This window comes from Scyliorhinus torazame, chromosome 7, assembly GCF_047496885.1.
Source record: "Scyliorhinus torazame isolate Kashiwa2021f chromosome 7, sScyTor2.1, whole genome shotgun sequence".
Classification (NCBI taxonomy): Eukaryota; Metazoa; Chordata; class Chondrichthyes; order Carcharhiniformes; family Scyliorhinidae; genus Scyliorhinus; species Scyliorhinus torazame.
The window spans coordinates 208,981,653-209,008,584 of NC_092713.1; the positions used below are offsets into that span (position 1 = coordinate 208,981,653).

Below are 26,932 nucleotides of genomic sequence, written 5' to 3' on the forward strand. Positions count from 1 at the left end.
GCGACATTGGAGGCATTACCTGGCCGGCAGGAGATTCACTCTCCTCACTGACCAACGGTCAGTAGCCTTCATGTTTCTCAATGCACAGCCGGATAAAAGTAAGAATGATAAGATCTTACGGTGGAGGATCAAGCTCTCCACCTATAATTACGAGATCTTGTATCGTCCCGGGAAGCTCAACGAGCCTCCTGATGCCCTGTCCCGCGGCATTTGTGCCATTGTACAAGTAGACCGACTCCGGACCCTCCACGACAACCTCTGCCACCCGGGGGTCACCCGGTTCTTCCACTTTGTTAAAACCCGCAATCTGCCCTACTCCATCGAGGAGGTTTCAGTGCCAGAAACTGCCAAATCTGCGCAGAGTGCAAGCCGCACTCCGACAGGCCAGAGAAAGCGCATCTGGTGAAGGTTTCCCGCCCCTTTGAACGCCTCAGCGTGGATTTCAAAGGGCCCCTTCCCCCCACCGACCGCAACACGTATTTCTTAAACGTGATTGATGAGTACTCCCGGTTCCCTTTCGCCATCCCCTGTCCCGACATGACGGCTGTCACCATCATTAAAGCCCTACACAGCATCTTTACCCTGTTCGGTTTCTCCGCCTCCATCCATAGCGATAGGGGGTCCTCCTTCATGAGTGACGAGCTGTGTCAATTCCTGCTCAGCAAGGGCATTGCCTCCAGCAGGACGACCAGTTACAACCCCGGGGAAACGGGCAGGTAGAGAGGAGAACAGGACGGTTTGGAAGGCCGTCCTACTGGCCCTACTGTCCAAGAATCTCCCAGTGTCCCGATGGCAGGAGGTCCTCCCCAATGCACTTCACTCTATCCGATCACTACTGTGCACTACTACCAACAAAACACCTCATGAACGTCTCCTTGCCTTCCCTAGGAAGTCCTCCTCGGGGACCTCGCTTCCCAACATGGCTGGCAGACCCCGGACCCGTCCTACTCCGCAAACACAACACGTACGGGCCCACAAGTCGGACCCACTGGTCGAGAGGGTACATCTCCTCCATGCTAACCCCCAGTACGCCGATGTGGTGCACCCCGACAGCCGACAAGACATGGTCTCCCTCCGGGATCTGGCCCCCACTCGATCCCCTCCCTCACCCCCCCCGCACCCCCCCCCCCCCCCCCCCCACCAACCCCAACCATTTTTTCACCGGCGCACACCACCGCAGCCCCCTTCCAAGGAGGATCCGTCCTCCCACTGGCCCCATCTGGATGCGATGAAGCTGAAGACGACATGCTCCCAGAGCCACGGATGCCCGAGCCGGTGCCAGCATCACCGCCGGGACTGCGGCGATCGCACAGGACGACCAGGGCCCCCGACCGGCTGATAGTTTCGTTGTAAAATGAACTTGTAAATAATTGTCTGTAAATATGTGTATTGCATGTAAAGGCACCAAAGGGTAACGCTGTAACCTCTACCACTGTAAAAGCAAGGCCACCAAACCAGCGGACTCTTTTTTAAACAGGGGGTGAATGTGATAGGCTATATTAGGGGCATCACGATACCTAGGTGGGATGTACCTTATACTGTAGTATGAGTGGTAGAACCTGCCTGCTGGTTCCGCCCAGCAGGCGGAGCATAAGAGTCTGTGTTTCACCCACAGCAGTCATTCTGTACCGGAGCTGCTGGGGTAACTACTTGTTCATTAAAGCCTTCAATTGGACTACAATCTCGCTTCAGTAGTGATTGATCGTGCATCATATGCCTAATACCAAAACCCCAAAACAACTGCTCTACTTGCGGCAAGGGACTCCCTGCAGGAGCACAGCGGAAAAGCTTTAGGAATGTCCTCAAAGCATCCCAAACATACTTTCTGACTCATGGGAGTACCTTGTTTGTGACTGATCAAAATGGAGAAAGCTTGTTCGGGAAAACACCAAAATATTGGATGGGATTCTCTGTCACCCGCTGCTAAGATCTGAGGTGGGGTTCTCTAAAAATGCGGCTAAGTGTTGACGCCGGCGTAAACACTGGAGTGTTTCGCGCCGGCATCAACGGCCTCTTGGCCCAGCAATTCTGTTGCCCACAGGGGGCCAGCATGGCGCCAGAGTGCTCCGCGCTGCCGTACGCGGCCCTGCACTGCTCGCCGCGGGTCCGCGCATGTTTGCAGCAGCCGCTTCCGCGCCGGCACCGCGCAACATGGCGGAGCCACACAGCGGGCCGGCGCGGAAGGTAGGCCCCCCCAGATCACGTGCGCCTGCCGATCCCTCCGCCCCCCCCCCACCAGGACGGCCTCCGCAACCGCGACACCGCGCTCCCGCTGGGTGGAACCATACGTGAACCACGCCGGTGGGAACTCGGCCGGTCGGCCGTGGAGAATCGCCGCGGGGCCCTCTTTCAATGGCCCCCGACCGACAACGCGTGACCGCGTGCGCGCGACTGGTGCTGATTCACGTGACCCGGCGTCGAAGCCGATCGCAGGTCTGAGGCCCCATTCTTCGCCCCCGCGGCGAGTGGCATTTCGGCACGGAGGCTCGGAGAATCCCGGCCCGGGAATCCCGATCGAGCGGAGAATGCTGTGTAAGCCCTAAAACAAGATCAGCGCAGGATGGCAGACCCGTTCCCAGTCTCCGATCTTGCCTCGCCAGTTTTAGTGGGCTTCATCTGAATGTGATTAACGGGCTGGAAGCCCGAATCACCAACCATCCCCCCACCCTCGTTATACTCCACTGCTCCAAGCTGGGAGTCACCGGGGGGGGGGGGGTGGTAACTTGGTGCATGAGTTATAGACAAGAGGTAAGTACCTTTTTTATTGCCTTCGGGCTTGCTGCAGGGTGTATGCCTGGAATTCTGGGATGAGTGAGGACCAACCTGGTGGCAAGGGTATGAAGTCAGGGTGCCCCCCTTGGGATCGGGGTGCCATGCTGAAGCTCCCATTGCTGCTGTAAAAGACGAGCAACTCACCCCTTTGGTGTAATGTACAGGCTCCCAATTATTTAAACTGTTGACTGCTGCCTGTATCCTTGAAATGCTCCGAGGTCTCCCGATCATGTAGATATCCATTGACCCCGCCATGAAAACCCTCATGTATCCCCTTGTGGTGGGCTGACAAGGTCCTCTGCGTCAGGACCACGTTTGTCAAGACCTGCACCACTCTCGCCCATGTGATTCCGGGCCAGAGGACCGGAGAATCATGTGGGCCTGGAGAATATGTTGCCCGGTCCATTAATAGGATGCAAATGTGTCTTAATGATCCATTTGCATTCTCTCGCTATCGCGGGCTGCGAACCTCAATACCGACGCTTGTGGGAGCCTGACGCTGGATTCTCCGCTGCATCGGGAATTTCACGCCGACGGCGGGCGGCCGAAAATCCAGTCCTACAATTCCAAATTTGACACCACCCATAAATTTTGAAACAGCACTTCTGATTCATGAGTTTAAGTCATTTACTTAAGTGGTAAACAACTGTGGTCCCAGCACTTACCCCTGTGGAACAACATTCTCACCTTGTCTGAATAACTACCTTTAACTGCTACTCTCCGATTTTTGATTTGTAGCCGGTTTGCTGTCCATTCTGCTACTTGTGACCTGACTTCAACTTAGTCATGAGTTGACCTCATTAAATGTTGGTTAAAAGGCGGCACGGTGGCACAGTGGTTAGCATTTAGTGTCCAGGCATGTACAGGTTAGGTTACGGGGGCAGGATGGGTGAGTGGGACTGGCTAGTGTGATTTTTCAGAAGGTCAGTACAAACCCTGTGGACCGAATGGCTTCCTTCTGCACTATAGGAATTCTATGGCTCTATGTATTGCATCTCCCGCGTTCCGACTCTGTGCTACTCTTCTTTCTTTAAATAAATCAATAAATTTGGCCAAACATGACATTCCCTTCTAAACTCTGCTAATTACTATTTGCTACATTCCCACTTTCTACAAATTTTTCTATCATGTCTTTGATGGTAAGATTCCAATACCTTCCCTGGTGTAATATTTCATCCTATTTCTGTACTTTTTGAGCTCATCATCTGCATAGCACCACTCCAGTAGCCTCATCCACTACTGCAGGCAGAACTGTTGAGTGCAACTAGAAGTGTGCTAGGCAAAAGCTTTTTACACCCAAGTAGTCTATCTGTAATTGTAAGTTGCACCAATTTGGAAATTATGCAGCTATTGCACAATCTAATGGTTATGCAGTTGGGGTAATACCAGGTATTGCAGTACCTGAGAGGTGGATGCCCATTGGCTAGACCTAGGAGTCTACCATTGGCCAACGTACGTAGCTCCGCCCTGAGAGGCGGGCTTTAAGAACCAATGCTGTCCCAGCAGCCTTCACTTTCTGTATTGAAGCTGCTGGGTACAGTTCTAGCTGATTAAAGCCGATTAGTATGACTCTCCTTGTCTCACGAGTAATTGATTGTGCATCAGTAGTATCCACTATTTTGATGTAACGTCCAAAATCAGATATCTTCTGCCTACTGATTAAGCCCATCCATCAAAAAGGCATCAGTGTTGATTCTGTTTTCTACCTTTACTATGTGTGGTGAACCGTGGGCCTTTTAAAATCCAAAGCGAAACTAAGTTAAAGCGGTTCCTGGCAATATTGAAAGTACTCTGAGAAGTGCTCATTTGATTTTGGTTGTTATGAAAATGAGAGTTCGGTGAAGCAAAGATTAAGTAGATATGTAACCAAACATTGTGTTACAAGGGGTGTTCCACAGCTACAGGGCACAGCTACAGACACAGGTCCCCTGGTAAAGAAGCAGGGAGAGTTTTTGAGAATAGGACAGGGACTATGAATCTGTGGGTGTAAGGCAGCCAAGATGGGAAGTCATGGCACAGCTAGCGAAGGAGACCAAAAAGACAGGTTTGAGGTGCAGAGCATTCACGGTTAGAAAGGACATGCCTTTTGGGGGCCTGAGGAATCCAGGTGTTTTGAGACTGCTGTCTGAAGGAACTTTGGCCTTTCCTGAAGGAATCAAATCTCCAGCTGTGAAATACAGAGGGCGGTGGCACTCAATAGCTGAGTTTAAGCTCATATATTCTGAGGAAGGAGTGTTTGTTGTTCCGTACATGTATATTTGTTGTATTGACAATTTAATGTGAAACTCACCTTGCTATTTGAAGTATTATTTGCCTGATAAATAATGCTTGAATTATGTGGATTTTGGCTTGTTTATTGTACAGTAAAGGTTTCAAAAAGTGATTTTTTTATTGTGGGAATGACTTTCTTTTGAAAAGTTATCAGTTTCTGTGGGGATTGTAACAAATGGTTTGCAGTATAGATATATTAGGATTGAATAATAGGTTGATCATACACAAGTCAAATAATATCAAAGATACTAATTGGTACTCCAGTATTTCAATATCACTGAATGCATCTACAAAAAAGGGCGGCACAGTAGCACAGTGGCTAGCACTGTTGCTTCACAGCGCCAGGGTCCCAGGTTCGCTTCCCGGCTTGGGCCACTGTCTGTGCAGAGTCTGCACGTTCTCCCTGTATCTGCGTGGGTTTTCTCCGGGTGCTCCAGTTTCCTCTCACAAGTCCCGAAAAACATGCTTAGGTAATTTGGACAGTTTGAATTCTCCCTCAGTGTACCCGAACAGGGCCGGACTGCGGCGACTAGAGGCTTTTCACAGTAACTTCATTGCAGTGTTAATGTAAGCCTACTGTGACAATAAAGATTGTTATATATTATATAACAGTATTAGAAATATGACACAATCTAAAGAAGACTGTGGGGGCCAAATCACTGAGTGTCTTTAAGACGGAGATAGATAGGTTCTTGATCAATAAGGGAATCAGGGGTTATGGGGAGAAGGCAGGAGAATGGGGATGAGAAAAATATCAGCAATGAGTGAATGGCGGGAAAGACCGAGTGGCCTAATTCTGCTCCTATGTCTTATGGTCTTAAAACTTGTAAAAATCAAAGCACTACTATATTGATTTATTGGTACAAATCTTTATTGTCACAAGTAGGCTTACATTAACACCGCAATGAAGTTACTGTGAAAAGCCCTTAGTTGCCACATTCCGGCACCCGTTCGTGTACACAGAGGGAGACCTCAGAATATCCAATTCACCTAACAGCACGTCTTTCGGGATTTGTGGGAAGAAACCGGAGCACCCGGAGGAAACCCACGCAAACACAGGGAGAATGTGCAGACTCCACACAGACAGTGACCCAAGTCGGGAATCGAATCTGGGACCCTGGAGCTGTGAAGCAACAGTGCTACCCACTGTGCGACCATGCCGACCATATGAGTAAGGTTATAATGCCAGTCATATTTTAGTGAAAGGTTACTGCCAGACTGCTGATAGCAGTAAAGTAGCCGAGAAAACAGAGACAACTGTTATGCTACACATTAATGACCATTGCAATAAGAAGCTTCCTGCTTCCTAAAAACTCAAGGGCGTTTGTAAAATTAAACTCTAGCAAAAGTGCAAAATGAATGGTTGCAGATTGGCTCACCATTGCATATTCCACAAATTCATGTTCTGTGGCACTATCAAAGTTGAGTTTTGTCTCCAAATATCTGGTAATGCATCACTGTTATTATATTTAACTAACTAGAAAAGACATAAGCCCACATGTTGTCTGACACTTCAGAAAGGAGAAATTAAATATCTTATTAGATTATGGTACATGCTTTAAACTATGGAACAAGTTTATTAAAAGTAATGGATAAGAACAAAGAAAAGTACAGCACAGGAACAGGCCCTTCGGCCCTCCAAGCCTGCGACAAACATGCTGCCCATCTACCCTAAAACCTTCCACACTTCTGGGGTCCGTATCCTTCTATTCCCATCCTATTCATGTATTTGTCAAGACGCCCCTTAAATGTCACTATCGTACTTGCTTCCACCGTCTCCTCCAGCCGCGATTCCAGGCACCTACTACCCTCTGTGTAAAAAACTGCTCGAGCACATCTCCTCTAAATTTTGCCCCTCGCACCTTAAACCTATGTCCCCTGATAATTGACTCTTTCAGCCTGGGAAAAAGGTTCTGACTATCCACTCTGTCCGTGCCCCTCATAATTTTGTAGACTTCTATCAGGTCGCCCCTCAACCTCTGTCGTTCCAGTGAGAACAAACCGAGTTTATCCAACCTCTCCTCTCCTCTCCTCTGGAGTCCGTGCCAAGCGGCGTGGTGGACTCGGACCACGGAGGCAGCTCCAAAATGTTGGCCCCCCGATCAGCCGCGTGCCCGAAGATCCGCCCGGCCCGATCTGTCCCCCGGCCACCCGTAAGGACCCCCCACGCTGCCCAATCCCCCCCCCCACCAGGACCCACATGAGTTTCCCGAACAGCGCTAGGTTGTTAGAAACACGCTGTCGGGAACTCGGCCGGCTGGGAGCGGAGAATTTCCGAGATTTTGATGGCCGGGCTTCTGGCAATGGCCCCCCAGCCACGCGGAGTACTCTGTGAGCACGTTGATTCGCGGGTCCCAGGGAATCGCTGGACCAGCGCCATGCCCGATTGCGCAGTGAAAGTTGATTCTCAGAGATGCCGAAGTTGAGGTTCCAGTGCCTGGACATGTCTGGTGGAGTTCTGAAATACAATCTGCAGAGAACAAAGAACAAAGAAAAGTACAGCACAGGAACAGGCCCTTCAGCCCTCCAAGGCTGCGTCGACCATGCTGCCCGTCTAAACTAAAATATTCTACACTTCCGGGGTCCGTATCCCTCTATTCCCATCCTATTCATGTATTTGTCAAGATGCCCCTTAAACGTCACTATCGTCCCTGCTTCCACCACCTCCTCCGGCAGCGGGTTCCAGGCATCCACTACCCTCTGTGTAAAAAACTTGCCTCGTACATCTCCTCTAAATTTTGCCCCTCGCACCTTAAACCTATGCCCCCTAGTAACTGACCCCCCTACCCTGGGAAAAAGCCTCTGACTATCCACTCTGTCTATGCCCCACATAATTTTGTAGACCTCTAGCAGGTTGCCCCTCAACCTCTGTCGTTCCAGTGAGAACAAACCAAGTTTATTCAACCTCTCATCATAGCTAATGCCCTCCATACCAGGCAACATTCTAGTAAATCTCTTCTGCACCCTCTCTAAAGCCTCCACATCCTTCTGGCAGTGTGGCGACCAGAATTGAACACTATACTCCAAGTGTGGCCTAACTAAGGTTCTATTCAGCTGCAACATGACTTGTCAATTTTTATACTCAATGCCCCGGCCAATGAAGGCAAGCATGCCGTATGCCTTCTTGACTACCTTCTCCACCTGTGTTGCCCCTTTCAGTGACCTGTGGACCTGTACACCAAGATTTCTCTGACTGTCATTACTCTTCAGGGTTCTACCATTCACTGTATATTCCTTGTATAAGAGGGTCTCACGCATTGTCGTTGCCTGCTTTGCCCTACACAACCTGGCACTGCAACAGGAGTGGGAGCTGCCTGAGGAGGAGATGGAGGAGCGGCACGTCTCCTCCGTTGGGGAAGACAGCGAAAGGGATGAGGTTGAGGAGGGTAAGATGTCAAGAGCCAGGGTATTGGCCATGAGCCCATGATGATGCCAAGATAAGGCTGGCAAGCTCGGAATCGACTCATAATTCTAGATTCATGGAGGGTGATGAGGACATCCAGTGAGGACACCCCATTATCTTCACATGATATCATGAGCATTGGACTCGTGTCTGGATGGTGGCAGTGCACATACCCTCTGTGATAAGGCTCCTGTCATGGAGAGGCAGTGGATGCCTATAGTCCCTGAATTGCAGGAAGATGATGACCAGTTGAGTGGGGATGGTCCATAGATCCTCATCGAGCTTATGTGAATGTCTGATGTCTGACTCTTGTCTGTTCGATGGTAGATAATTCCCTCTTATTTGTATTATTTTTGCTAATAAAGCAGAGTAGACAAACTTCTGACTTTGTTCTCTTTATTACATTGTGTCCCAATCATAAAGAACCCTTGGTGTAATCCAAGACACCCTTGTGTGGTGTTGGGTGTTCTAACACACAGAAGAGCCAACACAGTTGCATATGGTACAACACTTGTTTATTTAAACTCACTATTTACAACTTGGTCTTTGCACTCTGCACGTGGGGGGCTCCCTGCTTGTGGTGTTTCAACAGCTCTTTCATGCTTCCTTCTCCCCAGACCTACTGACCTCCAGGTGTCGTGCTCGTGCTTTTTATGTGGTTGGTGTTCTTGTCTGTGATTGGTTGTGGTGTTGTGTACTCTGATTTGCCTGTTAGTGTGTCCATCATGATGTGTGTGTTTGAATATCATGACATCCCCCCTTTTTACAAAGATATGTGCCTACGTGGTAATAAATATGATCGTGACGTGAGTGCATCTAAGAGTGTGTGTGTGTCGTGTGCAGCATGTGTCTATGACGGAACTATGTACATGGGGCGATGTCGAGTGCGTCACATGAATCCAGTTGTACCATAACATAACAGAAATGCGAACGAGAGAAGAAGAAAAAAAATTTTGAACAGTTGTCCAGTCAGACGACATCTGGAACGATAAACAACAACAGGTTATCATGTAAAATTGTCCAACTTATTAAACATATGAACTGTATTATAAGTCCATTCTAATGGGTTTGCGACGAATTCGGGTTGACCGCCTTAAGGGTGGATCAAGAACCACCGGCTGCTGTGCAGGCATGGCCATGGGTGGCGATGGAAAGGGCGTGATGTGCGGCAGCTCCACAAAGTCATCCTCGGAAGCCTGTTGAGGATCTGGCGTGTTGTGTGGCTGTGAACGTGGAAGTCGGCGAAGGGCGCGCCGATTGCGGCGACGCACGGAACCATCCGGCATGCGAACCAGGAACGAGCGGGGAGCCACTTGTCGGAGGACTTCGGCCGGTGCTGACCAGCCACCATACGGTTGATGGACGCGTACTTTGTCTCCGGAGGACAGGGGGGGCAGGTCCGTCGCTCGTGTGTCGTACCGACCTTTCTGGCGATCACGCTGCAGTTGCATGTCCCGAAGAACCGCCTCATGGTCTGTTGTCGGTGCCAGGACGGAAGGTACCGTCGTCCTGAGGGAGCGACCCATTAGTAGCTGCGCTGGCGAGAGGCCCGTGGATAACGGGGCCGATCGATAGGCCAGCAAGGCAAGGTTAAAGTCCGATCCGGCATCAGCCGCCTTGCACAGGAGCCGCTTTGCGATGTGGACACCCTTTTCAGCCTTCCCGTTCGATTGTGGATGCAGAGGGCTGGATGTCACATGAGTGAAACCATATGCTGCGGCAAAGGACGACCATTCACGGCTGGCAAAACAAGGTCCATTGTCTGACATGACAGTCCTTGGAATGCCATGGCGAGCAAACGTTTCCTTGCAGGCCCCAATGACTGCGGACGACGTCAGATCATGGAGAGGCATGACTTCCGGGTAGTTTGAGAAGTAGTCTATAATAACAATGTAATCTCTGCCGAGCGCGTGAAATAGGTCAACACCCACCTTCGCCCAGGGGGACGTCACCATCTCGTGTGGTAGAAGTGTTTCCGGAGGTTGCGCCGGCTGAAACCTCTGACAGGTTGTGCAGTTGAGCACCATGTTGGCTATGTCTTCATTAATACCCGGCCAATATACCGCCGCCCGGGCCCTTCGTCTGCATTTTTCGACACCCAAGTGGCCTTCGTGTAGTTGACGAAGAATCATCTGGCGCACACTGTGTGGAATGACGATCCTATGCGATTTCATAAGGACCCCGTCTATATTGGTGAGATCATCTCGCACATTGTAAAACTGGGGGCACTGCCCTTTTAGCCACCCTTCCGTCATGTGGCGCATCACTCGCTGCAGCAGAGGGTCAGTCGCCGTCTCTGCGCGTATGTGGGCCAGACAAGGATCATCAGCTGGCATATTTGCTGCTGTCAGAGTCACGTGTGCCTCAATTTGACGCACGAACCCCTCCGCATCTGGTGGTGTGCTCACTGCTCGGGAAAGAGTGTCCGCCACTATGAGTTCCTTCCCCGGAGTGTAGATCAGTTCAAAATCGTACCTCCTGAGTTTGAGTAAGATGCGCTGGAGGCGAGGAGTCATGTCGTTCAGGTCTTTGTTAATGATGTTGACCAGGGGGCGGTGGTCAGTTTCGACCGTGAATCGTGGCAGGCCATACACATAGTCGTGGAACTTGTCCAGTCCAGTTAACAAGCCCAGGCATTCTTTTTCGATTTGCGCGTAGCGCTGTTCGGTAGGGGTCATGGCTCGTGAGGCATACGCAACCGGGGCCCATGATGACGTGCTGTCTTTTTGCAGGAGTACCGCTCCAATACCAGATTGGCTGGCGTCTGTTGAGATCTTTGTAGGGCGAGTCGCGTCAAAGAAGGCCAGCACTGGTGCCGTGACCAGTTTGTGCTTGAGCTCCTCCCATTCCTGCTGATGCGACTGGTGCCAGTTGAATTCCGTCGATTTTTTTACGAGATGGCGCATGTTTGTTGTATGAGAAGCCAGGTTGGGAATGAACTTCCCAAGGAAGTTGACCATGCCCAGGAATCTTAAGACAGCCTTCTTGTCAGCCGGTCGTGGCATGGCTGTGATGGCGCTAACCTTGTCTGCATCGGGACGGACCCCGGACCTTGAGATGTGGTCCCCGAGGAATTTCAGCTCCGTCTGGCCGAAAGCACACTTCGCACGGTTGAGACGCAGGCCATTTTGCCGTATGCGGGTGAAGACACGTCGAAGACGATGCATGTGTTCCTGCGGAGTGGTGGACCAAATGATGATATCGTCCACATATACACGTACCCCTTCGATGCCTTCCATCATCTGCTCCATAATGCGGTGGAATACTTCAGATGCCGAAATGATGCCGAATGGCATCCGGTTGTAGCAGAATCTGCCAAAAGGGGTGTTGAATGTGCATAGTCTTCGGCTGGCCGGGTCCAGTTGGATCTGCCAGAATCCTTTGGACGCATCCAATTTAGTGAATATGTTGGCTCGCGCCATCTCGCTGGTGAGGTCTTCTCGTTTTGGGATGGGATAGTGTTCCCGCATGATGTTGTTGTTCAGATCTTTTGGATCTATACATATACGGAGCTCGCCAGAGGGCTTCTTTACACAGACCATGGAGCTGACCCATGGCGTGGGCTCCGTGACCTTGGATAGGACCCCTTGGTCCTGAAGAATCTGCAGTTGTGCCTTGAGGCGGTCTTTGAGAGGCGCAGGAACCCTGCGAGGTGCGTGAACGACAGGGATGGCGTCCGGTCTGAGTCGAATCTTGTATGTGTGTGGCAATGTCCCCATGCCTTCAAAAACCTCCTGGTTGTGAGCGAGGAGGGAATGGAGATTCGCGTGGAACTCAGCATCCGGGAAGTCGGATATCTCATCTGGAGAGAGAGACATGATGCGCTGTACCAGGTGAAGGACCTTACACGCTTGTGCGCCCAGTAACGAGTCCTTTGATGAGCCCACAACTTCGAAGGGGAGTGTGGCCGTGTACCTCTTGTGAGTCACCTGTAGCTGGCAAGATCCTACGGACGGGATAACGTTCCCGTTATAGTCAACCATCTTAAGCCGGGATGGTGTGATGAGTGGTTTGACCTTCATGGCCTGGACTGCAGAGTAAGCAATCAGGTTGGCGGATGCGCCGGTGTCCAGACGGAAGGCGACGCGCGATCGGTTGACCGTCAGGGTGGCACACCACTCATCGTCTGGATTGATGGCATTGACCTTGTTGACATCAATGACGGCAACTCTGAAGTCATCCTGGTCATCTGCATCACTTAACTGGAAGTCTTGATGCGTGGGCTGGACGGTCCTGACTCGTGTGCGAGGTTGTCGAGGATGCGCCGGATCCATGGGTTGAGCCGCACGACAGCGGGCTGCGTAGTGGCCTATCATGGCACATCTGTTGCACTGTTGGTATTTTGCAGGACATTGCCCTTTTAAGTGTAGACCTCCACACTTGCTGCACGTCATGACGTCACGGCGTTCGTTGCGCCACTGCGCATGCGCAGTGCGATCTTGCGGTGGGCGCGCCTGCGCAGTGCGTCCCTCGTTGTGGCCGTTATTCTTGGCGCGCACCTGCGCGGGAGACCGCGAAAAGCGCGGGAAGCGGCCGCTGTCGTCCGGGCCGTGGGGCGGGAAGAAATCGACGGCCTGGATGCGTTCAACGTCGTGGGCGGCCTGGCTTGCCGATTCGACGGCTGGGGACCCCCTCCGTGCCAACTCGGACGCCTGAAATCGGGCAAAACGGCAGGTCGCATTTTCATGGAGGACACAGGCTTCCACAGCAGACGCTAAGGTGAGGCTCTTTATTTTAAGAAGCTGCTGGCGTAGGCCACTGGAGGCAACGCCAAAAACAATCTGGTCCCTGATCATGGACTCTGTGGTGGTGCCGTAACCGCAGGACTGCGCTAGAATCCGGAGGTGCGTCAAAAAGGGTTGAAAAAGCTCCTCCTTACCTTGCAGGCGTTGCTGAAAGATGTATCTTTCGAAAGTTTCGTTTACTTCAGTTTGAAAGTGCTGGTCCATTTTGAGGATGACCGTGTCATATTTGGCCTGGTTTTCGCCTTCCTCGAACACCAGTGAATTAAAGACATCATTTGGGTGGGGGCCTGCGTAGAAGAGGAGCATTGCAATCTTCGAATCATCCGAGACATTCTGTTTTTCGGTGGCACGGATGTACAGGTCAAATCGCTGCCTGTAGAGCTTCCAGTTGGTGCCTAGGTTCCCCGTGACTTGCATCGGCTGCGGTTTGCCGGTGTGGTCCATGTCCAGAATGGCAGGTTGGTAGGCAGGTATCGATCCACTCCTGTACCATGTGGTGTTGGGTGTTCTAACACACAGAAGAGCCAACACAGTTGCATATGGTACAACACTTGTTTATTTAAACTCACTATTTACAACTTGGTCTTTGCACTCTGCACGTGGGGGGCTCCCTGCTTGTGGTGTTTCAACAGCTCTTTCATGCTTCCTTCTCCCCAGACCTACTGACCTCCAGGTGTCGTGCTCGTGCTTTTTATGTGGTTGGTGTTCTTGTCTGTGATTGGTTGTGGTGTTGTGTACTCTGATTTGCCTGTTAGTGTGTCCATCATGATGTGTGTGTTTGAATATCATGACACCTTGTACAGGAATATTTAATTGGTTGTACAGCAGTATTTCCAGAGGAAAAGGAATCATAAATGCATCTTTCAAAATTAAATGAGGTGGGTTAGCTTCCACTGATACTTAACAGAAGAGATGCGTTTTTCCCAATGGCCATACCCATTGTAGATCAAAAGTGGGATATAGAGAGAAAGATTGTGCCTTCACCATTCAATCAAGCTAATTAAATTAGACTTCCCCCAGGGCAGGATCCCAATTCATCGGCAATTCATTTAAAATTGATCGACATTGTACAAAGTTAGCAGTTAGATGCATCATCTATGGAATGCTTTTTCCAAATAGACTTGCAGGATATTGATTATACCCAGCTGAACAATGGGTTTGTAGCAAGACAGATTTGAAAAAAACCAGCATGCAACAAATGTAGACTTCCTAAAATCATTACAAACAGAGCCCAACCAACACTACATTGTGCACCCAAGTTGTTAAAATACCATCACCAGGTGGCAAGGAGACCATTTGTTCAGGCACTTGAATTGAACACTAACTTCAAAGAAACTGGCCTGCAACTCCCAAGGCTCCACAACCCTGAACCCCAGCACATCCCCACCTTCCAACCATGGGCAAGTCAATGTCAGGGTGGAAAATAGCAATTAAAGGCCGAAGATCTGGACATGGAATGGGTTGTCTGTTACTGACATCAGATAAATGTCCTGACTATGTAAAAGCATCAGTGACATGAGCAGTGAATGTTGGACAAGTACAAAATGTCAAAACATCCTTCAGATGACCAAGAACATTGTGTAATCTTTACAAAAGCAGTAGAGCTGCATTATGAAGGAAACTTGCATAGTTTCTGATCACTGTGTCTTAAGAATATGCCATAATCTTATAATAGGAGAGTTACTTTTATCATTTGATTTAGATCAATTTATTTTTATTTCTTAGTTTTGAAACGTACCATTTAATTCACTTGTAATGGCAAGCTATTCCTTGATTAGATTACTGAAAATGCTTCATTGTGTGTGTCCTTATGAATTGAGCCCAAGTACGTGGGCTGTCAGCGGCAATGCAAAAATAATTCCATACAAAATAAAATCATGCCATAAAATGTAAAATTGTCAGCTGTACTATGCAGCTCACTGCACCGTTATTTTCTTTCTTGTATTTATTCTTTGCAATTTCCCTCTCTGTCATTTTTATATCTGTCCTTTTGTTTTTGCTTTAAGTATATACTTACTCCTGCTCCCCCCCCCCCCCCCACCCCCGCCCCCTTAGTTGCTGGCCCCATCTTTCTTTCACTGTTCCAGCTTTTTGTCAACTATCTGCCTCTTTCTCCTGTTTTGCTGTTCCCTCCTCACTACGTATACCAGCACCATCAAAATTCCTCTCTCCCAATTCTTTGCGAAACAGAATGGATGGCACCAGTCAGCTGCCAGGTTTCAGTTATTCAACGAGAGAAAGTAGCCACAGGATTTCATCTCTACTAATATATTTGTGGGACCCGTCCATGCTAAAACCTTCTTGCGTTGTGTTTTTTTCCCCAGAAATGATACTATCTGAAGTGATAAGGTCTAGGCCTAGCCTGCAAGCCAACTCAGTATGGGGGAGTCAATTCTTATTTATCACCTAATTCTAATCTCTTGGTGTCACATTATAGAATTACTTTGAAATTGAGGTTATTTGGCCTAACCAGTGAGTATTAGTTCTGATTCTCCATGTGAACAACAGTCTCATTTTCTCACGTTTCCCAACCCCTATTTCCCTTTTATTCAACGACCGATCCAACCTATTCTTAAATGCCAACTTGGTCTTTGCTTCAATCATTGTCAAGCAGTGGATTCCACAGCTAAAAGTTTCTCCTGCTCATAGTAGGACTTGGAAGAAAGTCAGACAGTAAAGAAAACCAAGTTAATAACAGCCATCAAAGGTCGGGATAGAAACACATATGATGAAATGTCTAAAAATAAGAAAAGAATTGGGCACAGAGCATCATTTTCCAACCTCATATAGTCATGGCATGCTGATTGAATCTCCCATTCCATTCACCTGCCAGTGTTGGCAACTGCTGTTTCAAAATCTAACTTTATTATCACTATCTGCGCTGGCAAACTGCACTATATTTAGACAAAGCTGTGAAATAAGTAGGTGTTCTCTCATCTCCTCCTCCAATGCTTGAACTGCACAAGCCTTGTACAACCATGCTCCATCTTCAATGAAAGAAAGAAAAACCTGAATTTTCGCAGGGACAGGGAGTATCTCTGGCTCACACAAAATGGCGCCATCTCCCTAATTCTGGAAGTCCTGTCACCAAAAGTGGCATCCATTATTTTTGAGAGTTCGGGGGGCGGGGGGGGGGGGGGGGGGGGGGAGTGGAGAGGGTAATGGGCTGGGTTGTGACTTGCACATCTATGGTTAATGGAAGCAGTTGAACATTGAAAAATGCAGCTGCTTTCATACTTACCTAATTTTCATTGGTGCGATGTCCAAAACACAACTCGAGGGCTTTAAACCTTTGAGGAAAAGGTCAAAAGCTTGCTGAGTTATTTGGGAAGGTACCCCTAGGTCCAGGGACTCTATGCTCCCGACTTGGAAGTAAAAATAACAGGGCTATGACTTCTAAGCATCTGATGACATTATAAAGTCCTGAAAGTCTCTCCTTAGCCTGGCAGGCAAGCAAGGTTACACATCTTAACAGATTTAGATATGTGAGAATGTTGAAAGGTTATAGAATTAGAAGTCTGCCAATACAGACAGACACTCGAACAAACAGATATCCTGCAATTTTAAATTAAAGTCGTAGATCGATTAAAGGTTGTCATTGAACTGACCATGACTTGTGAAGATCAATGCCCAAATCCTATGGAGTAGAGTCTTGAATGTGCTGTACATGAGCCAGACATATATTTCCTTACAAGACTGTAATTAAACTGGGTTACTGCAGAATATACTGCATCTCTGCCTTTCAAATTATGGCGAATCTGGATCAAATCCAGAAAAGGCCTAATGTTAACTAGAGGCATAAGTCTAGCTTGCATTAGTCACATACCTCCTGAATCGGCTAATTTCAGATTGTCAGTGTTATCTTCGTAAGTGTACAGGGCCCTGTGGAGAAAAGGAATTCAAACCGGTTACTCAGCTTTGCCACCACAACATATCTAGCCCACTGGAATTAAAAAATAATTATAATATTTGGCAGAAATTAAATGGGTTAATTTCCGTGGTGCATTAACTCGACATCTTCTTTGCATGATCATTAGTACACTATGGTTCAATTTCCCTCAGATCTCTAACATACTACAGCATTATAATTTAGTTTGTTTCAAAGGTAAGGGAATGGAGATTGACTAAAAGCAAACTGTATCATTACATTAGAAATTGTACACTCCTACACCACAGCGAACTGTACCGTATTGATGCTTACGCAAACCCAAATATAAGAAAACATGGAACAAAATAAAATTGCCATTGGTCTATTAATTCCAGATCATATGTAATAAGGCCCAGCAAGGACTCAAAGGGCGGGATTTACCGACTGTTAATGCCAGCGGGAAATTCTGGTCCCACGCCGGTGCACGGGTTTCCCGGCGACGAGGGGTTCTGACACCAGGAAATCCCATTGAGATCCCGCTGGCGGGCCTCCTCCACCACTGAAAAACACGCAGCGGAAGCCCGCTCGACAAGAAAGTACATTTATTTAGCAGCCTTAATGTAATAAAAGCAGTTCAGAAAACTAGAGGCAGTAGCCCAGTGGTATTGTCACACGACTAGTAACCCAGAGCAATGGTCTGGGGATCCGGCATTAAATCACACCACAAATTTGAAATGGTGAAATTTGAATGCAACACTAAGTAAACCTTTAAGCTTTCCTTTTAACATCCATATGATTTAAAACACCTTTTACCAGAAGCACATCAGGTTAAAGTCATTACTGTTACAAGTTTTAAATCACCAGGATCGAATTACAGTCTTTAGATTACAAAGAGAGATTCATACACCTTCCGGCTGTGACTGCAGCTATCCAGCTCTGAAAACAAAACTAAAACGCACCCTGCAGCAAACAGCCTAAAACAAAAGTAAAAAGCTGAGACAGCCCAGCTCCACCCACTCTCTGACATTACTGCAGTAGTAAACACCCATTTCTTAAAGGTACTCTCACTACAGATATTTATATACATACCCATTTATAAACACCCTTGTCTAAAGGTACTCTCACATGACACCTCTCCCCAAGAAAAAACAATAATCCATCAACTTCAAGATGGTTTCATTTTTCACCTTTTCACTATCCTTTAAGAAATGCACACGGTAAATATACTTTTTGGTTTCAAAAAACAACACACGCAAACAGGTATAATAATATAGTCCATTTTGTTCCCATTCTTCTTTCAACTGAAATCTTTCTCGATTGACAGTCTCTTTGAACAAGAAGGTCTCTGCACAATCCGTCCATTTCTCTACACCTCGGCGTTTCTCTTTAAAGTCAGATACTTTAGTTCAATTTGATCACAGAGTCCCTTGCAATTCTCCAACACAGGAGCATTGGTTATCACAGCTTTCAGGCCGTGAAATGCCTGTTGAAACTCCGCTGTCCATTGACATTTTCGCCGTTTCTTCAGCAAGTCCATCAGTGGAGCTATCACGCGACAAAACCGTGGGCAGCACGGTAGCCTTGTGGATAGCACAATTGCTTCACAGCTCCAGGGTCCCAGGTTCGATTCCGGCTTGGGTCACTGTCTGTGCGGAGTCTGCACATCCTCCCCGTGTGTGCGTGGGTTTCCTCCGGGTGCTCCGGTTTCCTCCCACAGTCCAAAGATGTGCAGGTTAGGTGGATTGGCTATGATAAATTGCCCTTAGTGTCCAAAATTGCCCTTAGTGTTGGGTGGGGTTACTGGGTTATGGGGATAGGGTAGCGGTGTGGACCTCGGATAGGGTGCTCTTTCCAAGAGCCGGTGCAGACTCGATGGGCCGAATGGCCTCCTTCTGCACTGTAAATTCTATGAAAACCTTTGCACAAATGTTCGATCAAATCCACTCATGCCAAGAAAGCGCATTATTTCCCTTCGTCTTGAGGGTATTGAAAACTCCTTAATAACTGTTGGTTTCACATCCCGTGTGACCATTCGGCCCTGTCCGATGATATGGCCAAGGAAAGTGACTTGGGCTTTTCCAAATCCACTTTTGGCTAGGTTTATCACCAAACCCGCCTCCTGAAGTCGATCGAATAACTCCATCAGATGTTTTAAATGTTCTTTCCATGTCTGGCTGAAAATCACCAGATCTTCGATATATACTGCACAATTGGGTAATTCTGAAACGACTGTGTTAGTTAACCATTGAAATGTGGCTGGGGCGTTTTTCATGCCAAATGGCATAACTTTGAATTGGTATTTACCATCTGGAGTCACAAAAGCTGAAATCTCCTTCACCCTTTCGGATAAAGATACCTGCCAGGAACCTTTAAGTAAATCCAATTTGGAAATAAAAGCTGATTGTCCCACTTTCTCAATGCAATCCTCCAAATGTGGGATATGATAAGAGTCCGTTCTTGAAACTGCATTAACCTTTCTATAGTCCACACACAACCGTTGGGTACCACCTGGTTTTGGTACCATCACTATGGGTGAGCTCCATTGGCTGCAACCCACTTCAATTATGCCATTTTTAAGCATACTCTCAATCACTTTGTTAACCTGTGCCAATAAAGGATTAAGTCTGTATGGATGTTGTTTGATTGGAACAGCATTTATCACATCTACATCATGTATAGCCATTTTAGTATTTCCCAATTTATCTCTACAAACTTGCCCATATGATGTCAGTAACACGGGCAGCACGGTAGCATTGTGGATAGCACAATTGCTTCACAGCTCCAGGGTCCCAGGTTCGATTCCGGCTTGGGTCACTGTCTGTGCGGAGTCTGCACATCCTCCCCGTGTGTGCGTGGGTTTCCTCCGGGTGCTCCGGTTTCCTCCCACAGTCCAAAGATGTGCAGGTTAGGTGGATTGGCCATGATAAATTGCCCTTAGTGTCCAAAATTGCCCTTAGTGTTGGGTGGGGTTACTGGGTAATGGGGATAGGGTGGAGGTGTTGACCGTGGGTAGGGTGCTCTTTCCAAGAGCTGGTACAGACTCGATGGGCCGAATGGCCTCCTTCTGCACTGTAAATTCTATGAAATCTATGAAATAACTCTTTCAAGTCAGTCCGTTTTCCCTCTGGAAGGTAACTTAACAATTTATCCCAATTTTTAAGAACATCCTCATTTTCCAATTTAATTTGAGGTATGTCAAATTCACAGTCATCTGGATTTGGTTCGTCACTTTCCGTTAGAATCATTAAAACCTCCTCCTTTTCCTCTCCTTCACTTTCAAAGTAACTTTTAAGCATATTCACATGACACACTCGGTGAGTCTTCATTCTATCTGCCGTTTTTAACCACATAATTCACCTCACTTAATTTCCTTTCAATCTGATAAGGTCCACAAAACCTAGCTTTTAAAAGTTCACCTACCACTGGTAACAATACTAAATCTTTATCTCCACTGGCAAAACTACGAACTTTGGAATTCTTGTCCGCTACCCATTTCATCACATTTTGTGCAACTTTTAAATGTTGTCTTGCCAATTCACCTGCTCTATTTAATCGTTCCCTAAAATTTGACACGTAATCCAATAATGTAATTTCCAATTTCTCACTCACCAATTTTTCCTTAATCAATTTAAGTGGTCCTCTTACCTCATGACCAAAAATTAGTTCAAAAGGACTAAATTTGGTTGACTCATTAGGTGCATCCCTAATTGCAAACAATACAAATGGAATTCCTTTATCCCAATCCTCTGGATAATCTTTACAATAAGCCCTCAACATTGTCTTTAATGTCTGATGCCACCTTTCTAACGCTCCCTGCAATTCTGGATGGTATGCAGTTGATTTAAATTGTTTTATTCCTAAGCTATCCATAACTTCTTTGAATAACCTAGAGGTAAAATTTGATCCTTGATCCGATTGTATTTCTGTGGGTAGTCCATATCTAGTAAAGAATTTAAGTAATTCCTCCACAATCTTTTCAGCTGTAATATTAGGTAGTGGAATGGCCACTGGAAACCTAGTGGACACATCCATTATAGTCAAAAGATATTGATTCCCACTTTTTGTCTTAGGAAGCGGTCCTACGCAATAAATTAGGACCCTTGTAAAAGGTTCCTCAAATGCTGGAATGGGGGAGTGGCTGCGTCGAGAAGAGGCTCCCGCCGGTCCGCGATATTTCAGACTTTTTGAGGGGTTTCCCCGTGGTTCTTTCTTCCCGGGTTTCTTCGGCCTTTGGGGCCTGAGGGACGGGCGTCGGGTCGGTCCGGTTTGGAGCCTGTGAGGAAGTGGGAGTGTCCAGCGGCCGGAGCGGGAGGCATCGATCCACAGGTCGGGTGAGTGGGCGGAGCTTGACACAAGGCGAGGCAATCAAGGTGGCAGGCCCGAGTCCAGAACGCGATGTAGAGGGGGACTAGAGCGCATTGGGTGGCTCCCACTGAAAATGGATCTTTGAGGAGTTTGAAGTCCGGTCCCTGGGGGGCAAGAGATTTTTTGATGTTGGAATTTTTGGAAACACATTTTGAAATTAATTATTTATTTATTTTCGGATTGAAGAAAGAAAGAAAAAATAATAAGTCATTAGAGGATGCGAAAAGCAGCTAGGAAGAAGGAAGCAAACCCAGGTTCGCCGTTGAATGAGAAGGTCAGCAAAAGCGCTGACAAGATGGCGGATGCCGGACCGCATGGTGGGGCTGCACTACTTACGGTGGAAAAGATGACCGAGGTGATGGCGGTGGAGCTGGAAAAGCAGTTTGCGAGGCATATGGGGGCTTTGAGGAAGGAGATGGCGGTCGCATTGAAATCATTGGTGGGTGAGGCAATCGCCCCGGTGAGGGTAGCTGTGGCAAAGACATCGGCCGAGGTAAGAGAGCAGGGCGAGATGAAGAAGCAAGTGGAGGAGGCCGTGTCGCAGCACAGCGAGCAGCTCACCTCGATGGGGGACGAGCTGCGGAGAGTGGTGGAGGTCAACAGAGAACTCCTAGCAAAGCTCGAGGACTTGGCGAACCGCTCGAGTCGGCACAATCTGAGAATTGTGGGCTTGCCCGAAGGGACAGAGGGCCCACGGCCAACAGAGTACTTCGCTAAGAAGTTGGCGGAGCTGATGGGGGAGGGTGAGAACTCTTCCCGGTACGAGCTGGACCGATCATCGATCATTAAGGCCAAAGCCCAAAGTGAATGAGCCGCCAAGAGCAGTAATTATCTGCTTTCATAAGTACTGCATGAAGGAAAAGATGTTAAGCTGGGCGAAGCAGAAGCGCGAGGTGCAGTGGGATGGTGCTAGAGTCCGGATCTACCAGGACTTGACGGTGAAGTTGGCAAAAAGACGAGCGGCGTTCGGGCGAGTGAAGGCGGCACTGTACAAAAAGGGGGTGCGATTTGGTCTGGTATAGCAGGCGAAGCTGAGTGTGACGTATGATGCCAAAGACTTTTATTTCGAGACAGTGGAGGCGGCTGAGGCGTTCGTGAGGGCAGAAGGCTTGGGACAGACATGAGGAGCGGAGCTGGAAGAGAGACTGTGGACTGTGTTTGGGGAGCTGGAAAATGTATAATTGTCATAACTTTCTTTTTATTGATGTGTATTGTAATTTACTTCTCTTCACATTGTTACAGAGTTCAAGTTAATGGTTGGGTTGATTGGCATTCTGTGTTGCGACGGTTATATCTTATTTTAGTGAATTGTATGTGTTGGATTGTTGTTTTTGTTTTTTCTTCCTCTGGGACTGGGTGGGAGGGGACGGTATGCCTTGGCGGGGGGGGAGCCACCCGCGCTAGCTAACTAAAGTCGGCTAGTCAACGGAGGTGAGGTGAGAGGAAGGTTGCGGTCATTGGAGCCTGGTTAGCAGGTTTTGATGGGCCTACGAGGCGAGCGAGGTGGGGGGGGGGGGGGAAGGGATTGATGCTGGGAGATGTTTTTTCGAGAGGAAATGTGGGGGGCGCGGGGTTTGGGAGGGGGAAGAGGTTCGATGTTAATAATGGATAGGGGTGGGTCAGGCTCATGGGGCAGGGCCCGGCGGTATGATGATGGTGGATAAGAAGGGTGGGGGGGGGGTGAGAGACCCCCAGTTAGGATAGTCACGTGGAACGTGAGGGGGATAGGAGGTCCGGTCAAGAGGTCAAGGGTGCTTGTGCATCTTAAAAGTTTGAAGGCCGATGTAGCAATGCTGCAGGAGATTCACTTGAGGGTGAAGGACCAGGTGAGACTTAAAAAGGGCTGGGTTAGTCAGGTGTTTCACTCTGGATTTGGCGGACGGGCTCGAGGGGTAGCGGTAATGGTCAGCAAAAGAATACGCTTCCAGATGGAGAAGGTGGTGGCAGATCAGGGAGGTAGATATGTGATTGTGACAGGGGCGCTGGAGGGGAGGTTAGTGGCGCTGTTAAGTGTATACGGCCCCAATTGGGATGATGTGGGATTCGCAAAGGTGTTTGGGGCCATCCTCGACTTGGACACACACAAACTGATAGTGGGGGGGGGGGGGGACTGGAACTTGGTGCAGGAGCCAAGGTTGGACAGGTCACGGCCATGCTCGGTGGTCCCATCAGGGGGGGCGAAGGCGTTAGCTGGGCTGATGGTGGAAATGGGAGGGGTGGACCCTTGGAGGTTTCTGCACCCGAGGGAGCGGGAGTACTCGTTTTTCTCAGCAGTCCATAAGGTATATTCGCGGATTGATGTTTTTGTGGTGGGGAAGACTTTGCTGGCTGGGGTTAAGGGGTCGGAATACTCGGCAATTGCAATGTCAGATCATGCTCCGCATTGGGTGGATATGGTGCTGGAGAAGGGGGCAGTGCAGAGGCCGGGGTGGAAATTAGATGTGGGACTTTTGGGGGACCAAGTATTCTGTGACAAAATTGAAAAGATAATTAAGGAATATGTAGGTTCCAACTGTACGGGGGAGGTGTCGAAGGCGGTCATCTGGGAGGCTCTAAAGGCGGTGGTGAGGGGGGAGGTGATTTCGTTTAAGGCCAGGGTGGACAAAGAGGAGAGATTGGAGCGGCAGAGGGTAATAGATGAGATGTTGGAGGTAGATAGGAGTTATGCAGAGGATGAGGACCCAGCAAAGCTGGGAAAGAGGACGGAACTACAGGCGAGCTTTGACCGACTATCTACCAGGAAGGCGGTGCGCCAACGAACATGGAGACAAGGTATGTTAGCAGGTCAGCTCCGGTGGGAAGCAGCGGCAAGGGAAATTGTGCAGGTGAGGGATAGGGCAGGGAAGTTGGTGGTGGCTCCGGATCGGATTAACAAGGTTTTTGAGGAAATTTATGAGAGGTTGTACAGGTCAGAGCCATCTGGGGGAGACCGTGAGATGCAGGAATTTCTAGATGGGTTGGAGTACCCGAGGTTAGGGGAGGGGGACAGGGCTACATTAGAAGGAGCGATAGTGGAGCAGGAGATAAAGGATGCGATTGGGAGGATGCAGTCGGGGACTTTGGCAGGGTCGGATGGGTTTCCGGTGGAATAATATAAAAAACTCAAGGGTAAGCTGGCACCCCTGATGGTGGGGATGTTTGAAGAGGCGATAGGGAAGGGGGTGTTGCCACAAACTTTGGGGCAGGCATCGATTTCCCTGTTGCTAAAAAAAGATAAGGATCTGACGGAATGTGGGTCATATAGGCCCATATCACTTCTGAATGTGGACGCAAAAGTATTGGCGAAGGTACTGGCGGGTAGGCTGGAGGAGTGCCTCCCGAAGGTGATAGGTGAAGCTCAGACGGGGTTCGTGAAAGGGAGGTAGCTGTTTTCAAACATTAGAAGGGTATTGAACGTCATTATGGCACCGACAGAAGGGAAGAAAGAAGTAGGAGATGTGTGTGAATGTTGCGGGGGGGGCCCCGCTAATTACGTTCATATGTTTTGGTCCTGTCCAAAGCTAGAGGATTACTGGAAGGAGATTTTTAGGGTCTAAAGTGGTGCACGTGAAACTGGACCCGGGCCCCCGGGTGGCCATATTCGGGGTGTCTGATCAGCCAGGGTTGGCAACGGGTGCGGAGGCAGATGTTGTAGCCTTCGCCTCGATCGCCCGAAGGCGGATCCTGATGAGATGGAGGGCAGCGTCTCCACCCTGTGCCCTGGCCTGGCGGGGGGACTTGTTGGAATTCTTGAATCTTGAGAAGGTTAAGTTTGAACTGAGGGGAAGAATGGAGAGGTTCTACAATTCATGGGCATTATTCATCATGCACTTTCAAGAACTGGATAACATCGAACATTAGTTGGGGTGGGTGGGTGGGAGGGTTGGGGGTAGGGGGGCGGTGTGTGTTGATGGTGACTATGGGTGATTCCTGATTCCTTTTTGTTATTTGTTTATGTGAACATGCGGGCTACTGTTTGGGGTTTGTTGGGAGGATGGGATCATTGTTATTGATATGGGGATTGACATATTTGTTACTGATTATTGTTTATTGTTGGTGGGTGTAAATTTGGGAGAAAATGTGAAAAAGGAGGAGAATAAAGAATTGTTTTTTTTTAAATGCTGCAATGGATATTAAGGGAGCTGGTTTTATCACTGCTTGAGGTTTTCCTGTCACTTGACATGTGTGACATGATTGACAAAATTTAACTACATCTTTATGTAGTCCAGGCCAATAAAAATGTTTCTGGAATTTAGCTTGAGTTTTCCTTATTCCCAAATGACCTCCCACTGGTACGTCATGTGCAACTCGCAACACCTCCTTTCTATACCCTACCGGCAATACTACTTGATGAACTTTTGCCCACTTTTCATCCGCCTGCATTTGTAAAGGTCTCATCAAGACATCACTTTTACGGTAATAACACTCTGGTATGCACTCAGATTCCTCTTCCATGTATGCTTTCTGATACATCTGTTTTATTTCTATATCTTTTTGTTGTAACTCCGCCAATTTTCCTGAACTAAAATTATCCGCCTCAACCTCCACCTGCTCTTGTTCTTTTTCAACCAGCTGATCAAAAATCGTTTCTGATAATTGCACTTCAACGTCATCTCCTCTTGTCTGAACCTGTGACTTTGTGACCTTGTGACTACATAATCCGGAAAAATCCCAGGATATTCGTCCTTCAACACTTCAGTTGTCTGATTCTCCACTGGCTTATCCACCACAGTAGGCATCACTCCCACCTGCGATCCAGCTATATCATTACCCAAGATAAACTGTATTCCTGGACAAGATCGTTTCTCTATTCCTCGTACTACCACTTCAGCACTCTTCACTGGACTTTCCAACCTCACCTTACATAATGGAACACTGCTCCTCTCACCCTGAATTCCACATATTACCACCTTTTCTGGCAACATTCTTCCCAAACTACATAACTCCTCATCTCTTACATTAAAGACTGACTAGCTCCCGTATCTATTAAAATTGTGACTTCTTTACCTGCTCCTCCTGACACACGTGAGCAAACTTTACCCACACAAGTAAATTCTTTAAAGAGATCTGGCACCTTCTTATCAATCACCTCTTGATCAAGCTATACAGTCTTTTGCACCTCCTTCGCTTCACTTTGGCTTTCCTTTACCACTTTAACAAACCCCACTGTCTTATCCTGTTTTACCACATCAGCCTTCCCAGTGCTTTTCTTCAACCACCAACACTGTGACTTTACAGGGCCTAGTTTATTACAGTGAAAACATTTGAAACTTTTAATTTCTCTTCCACCCTCCTGGATTTATTTTTTAATCTGAGGTACACCCTCCTTATTATCTCCCATCAGATCACCTTTACCTTTATCACTTGAGTATTTCTCATGTCCCCAGTTTCTATCCCTCACAGGCTGAAACTGATGTCGGAAACCAAGCTTTGATTTTTGAACAAATTCATAATCATCTGCCTTTTCCGCTGCTAATCTCGCAGCTTTAACCCTCTGTTCTTCCATATGAGTTCTCACTACAGCAGGAA

The 26,932-nt window shown here is 48.1% G+C and overlaps 1 protein-coding gene across 2 annotated transcripts in view; it reads right to left on the reverse strand.

Moving 5' to 3' along the window:
- Window positions 1–26,932, reverse strand: part of LOC140426816 (drebrin-like) — a 324,386-nt gene that overhangs the window by 87,250 nt on the left and 210,204 nt on the right. The window contains exon 2 of one of the 2 annotated variants that reach the window (XM_072512026.1): window positions 17,018–17,073. The exons of the other annotated variant lie outside the window; for it this stretch is intronic. Within the exon in view, the coding sequence (XP_072368127.1) occupies window positions 17,018–17,073 (56 nt within the window). The remainder of the gene's footprint in view (window positions 1–17,017; window positions 17,074–26,932) is intronic. 2 annotated transcript variants of the gene reach the window in all.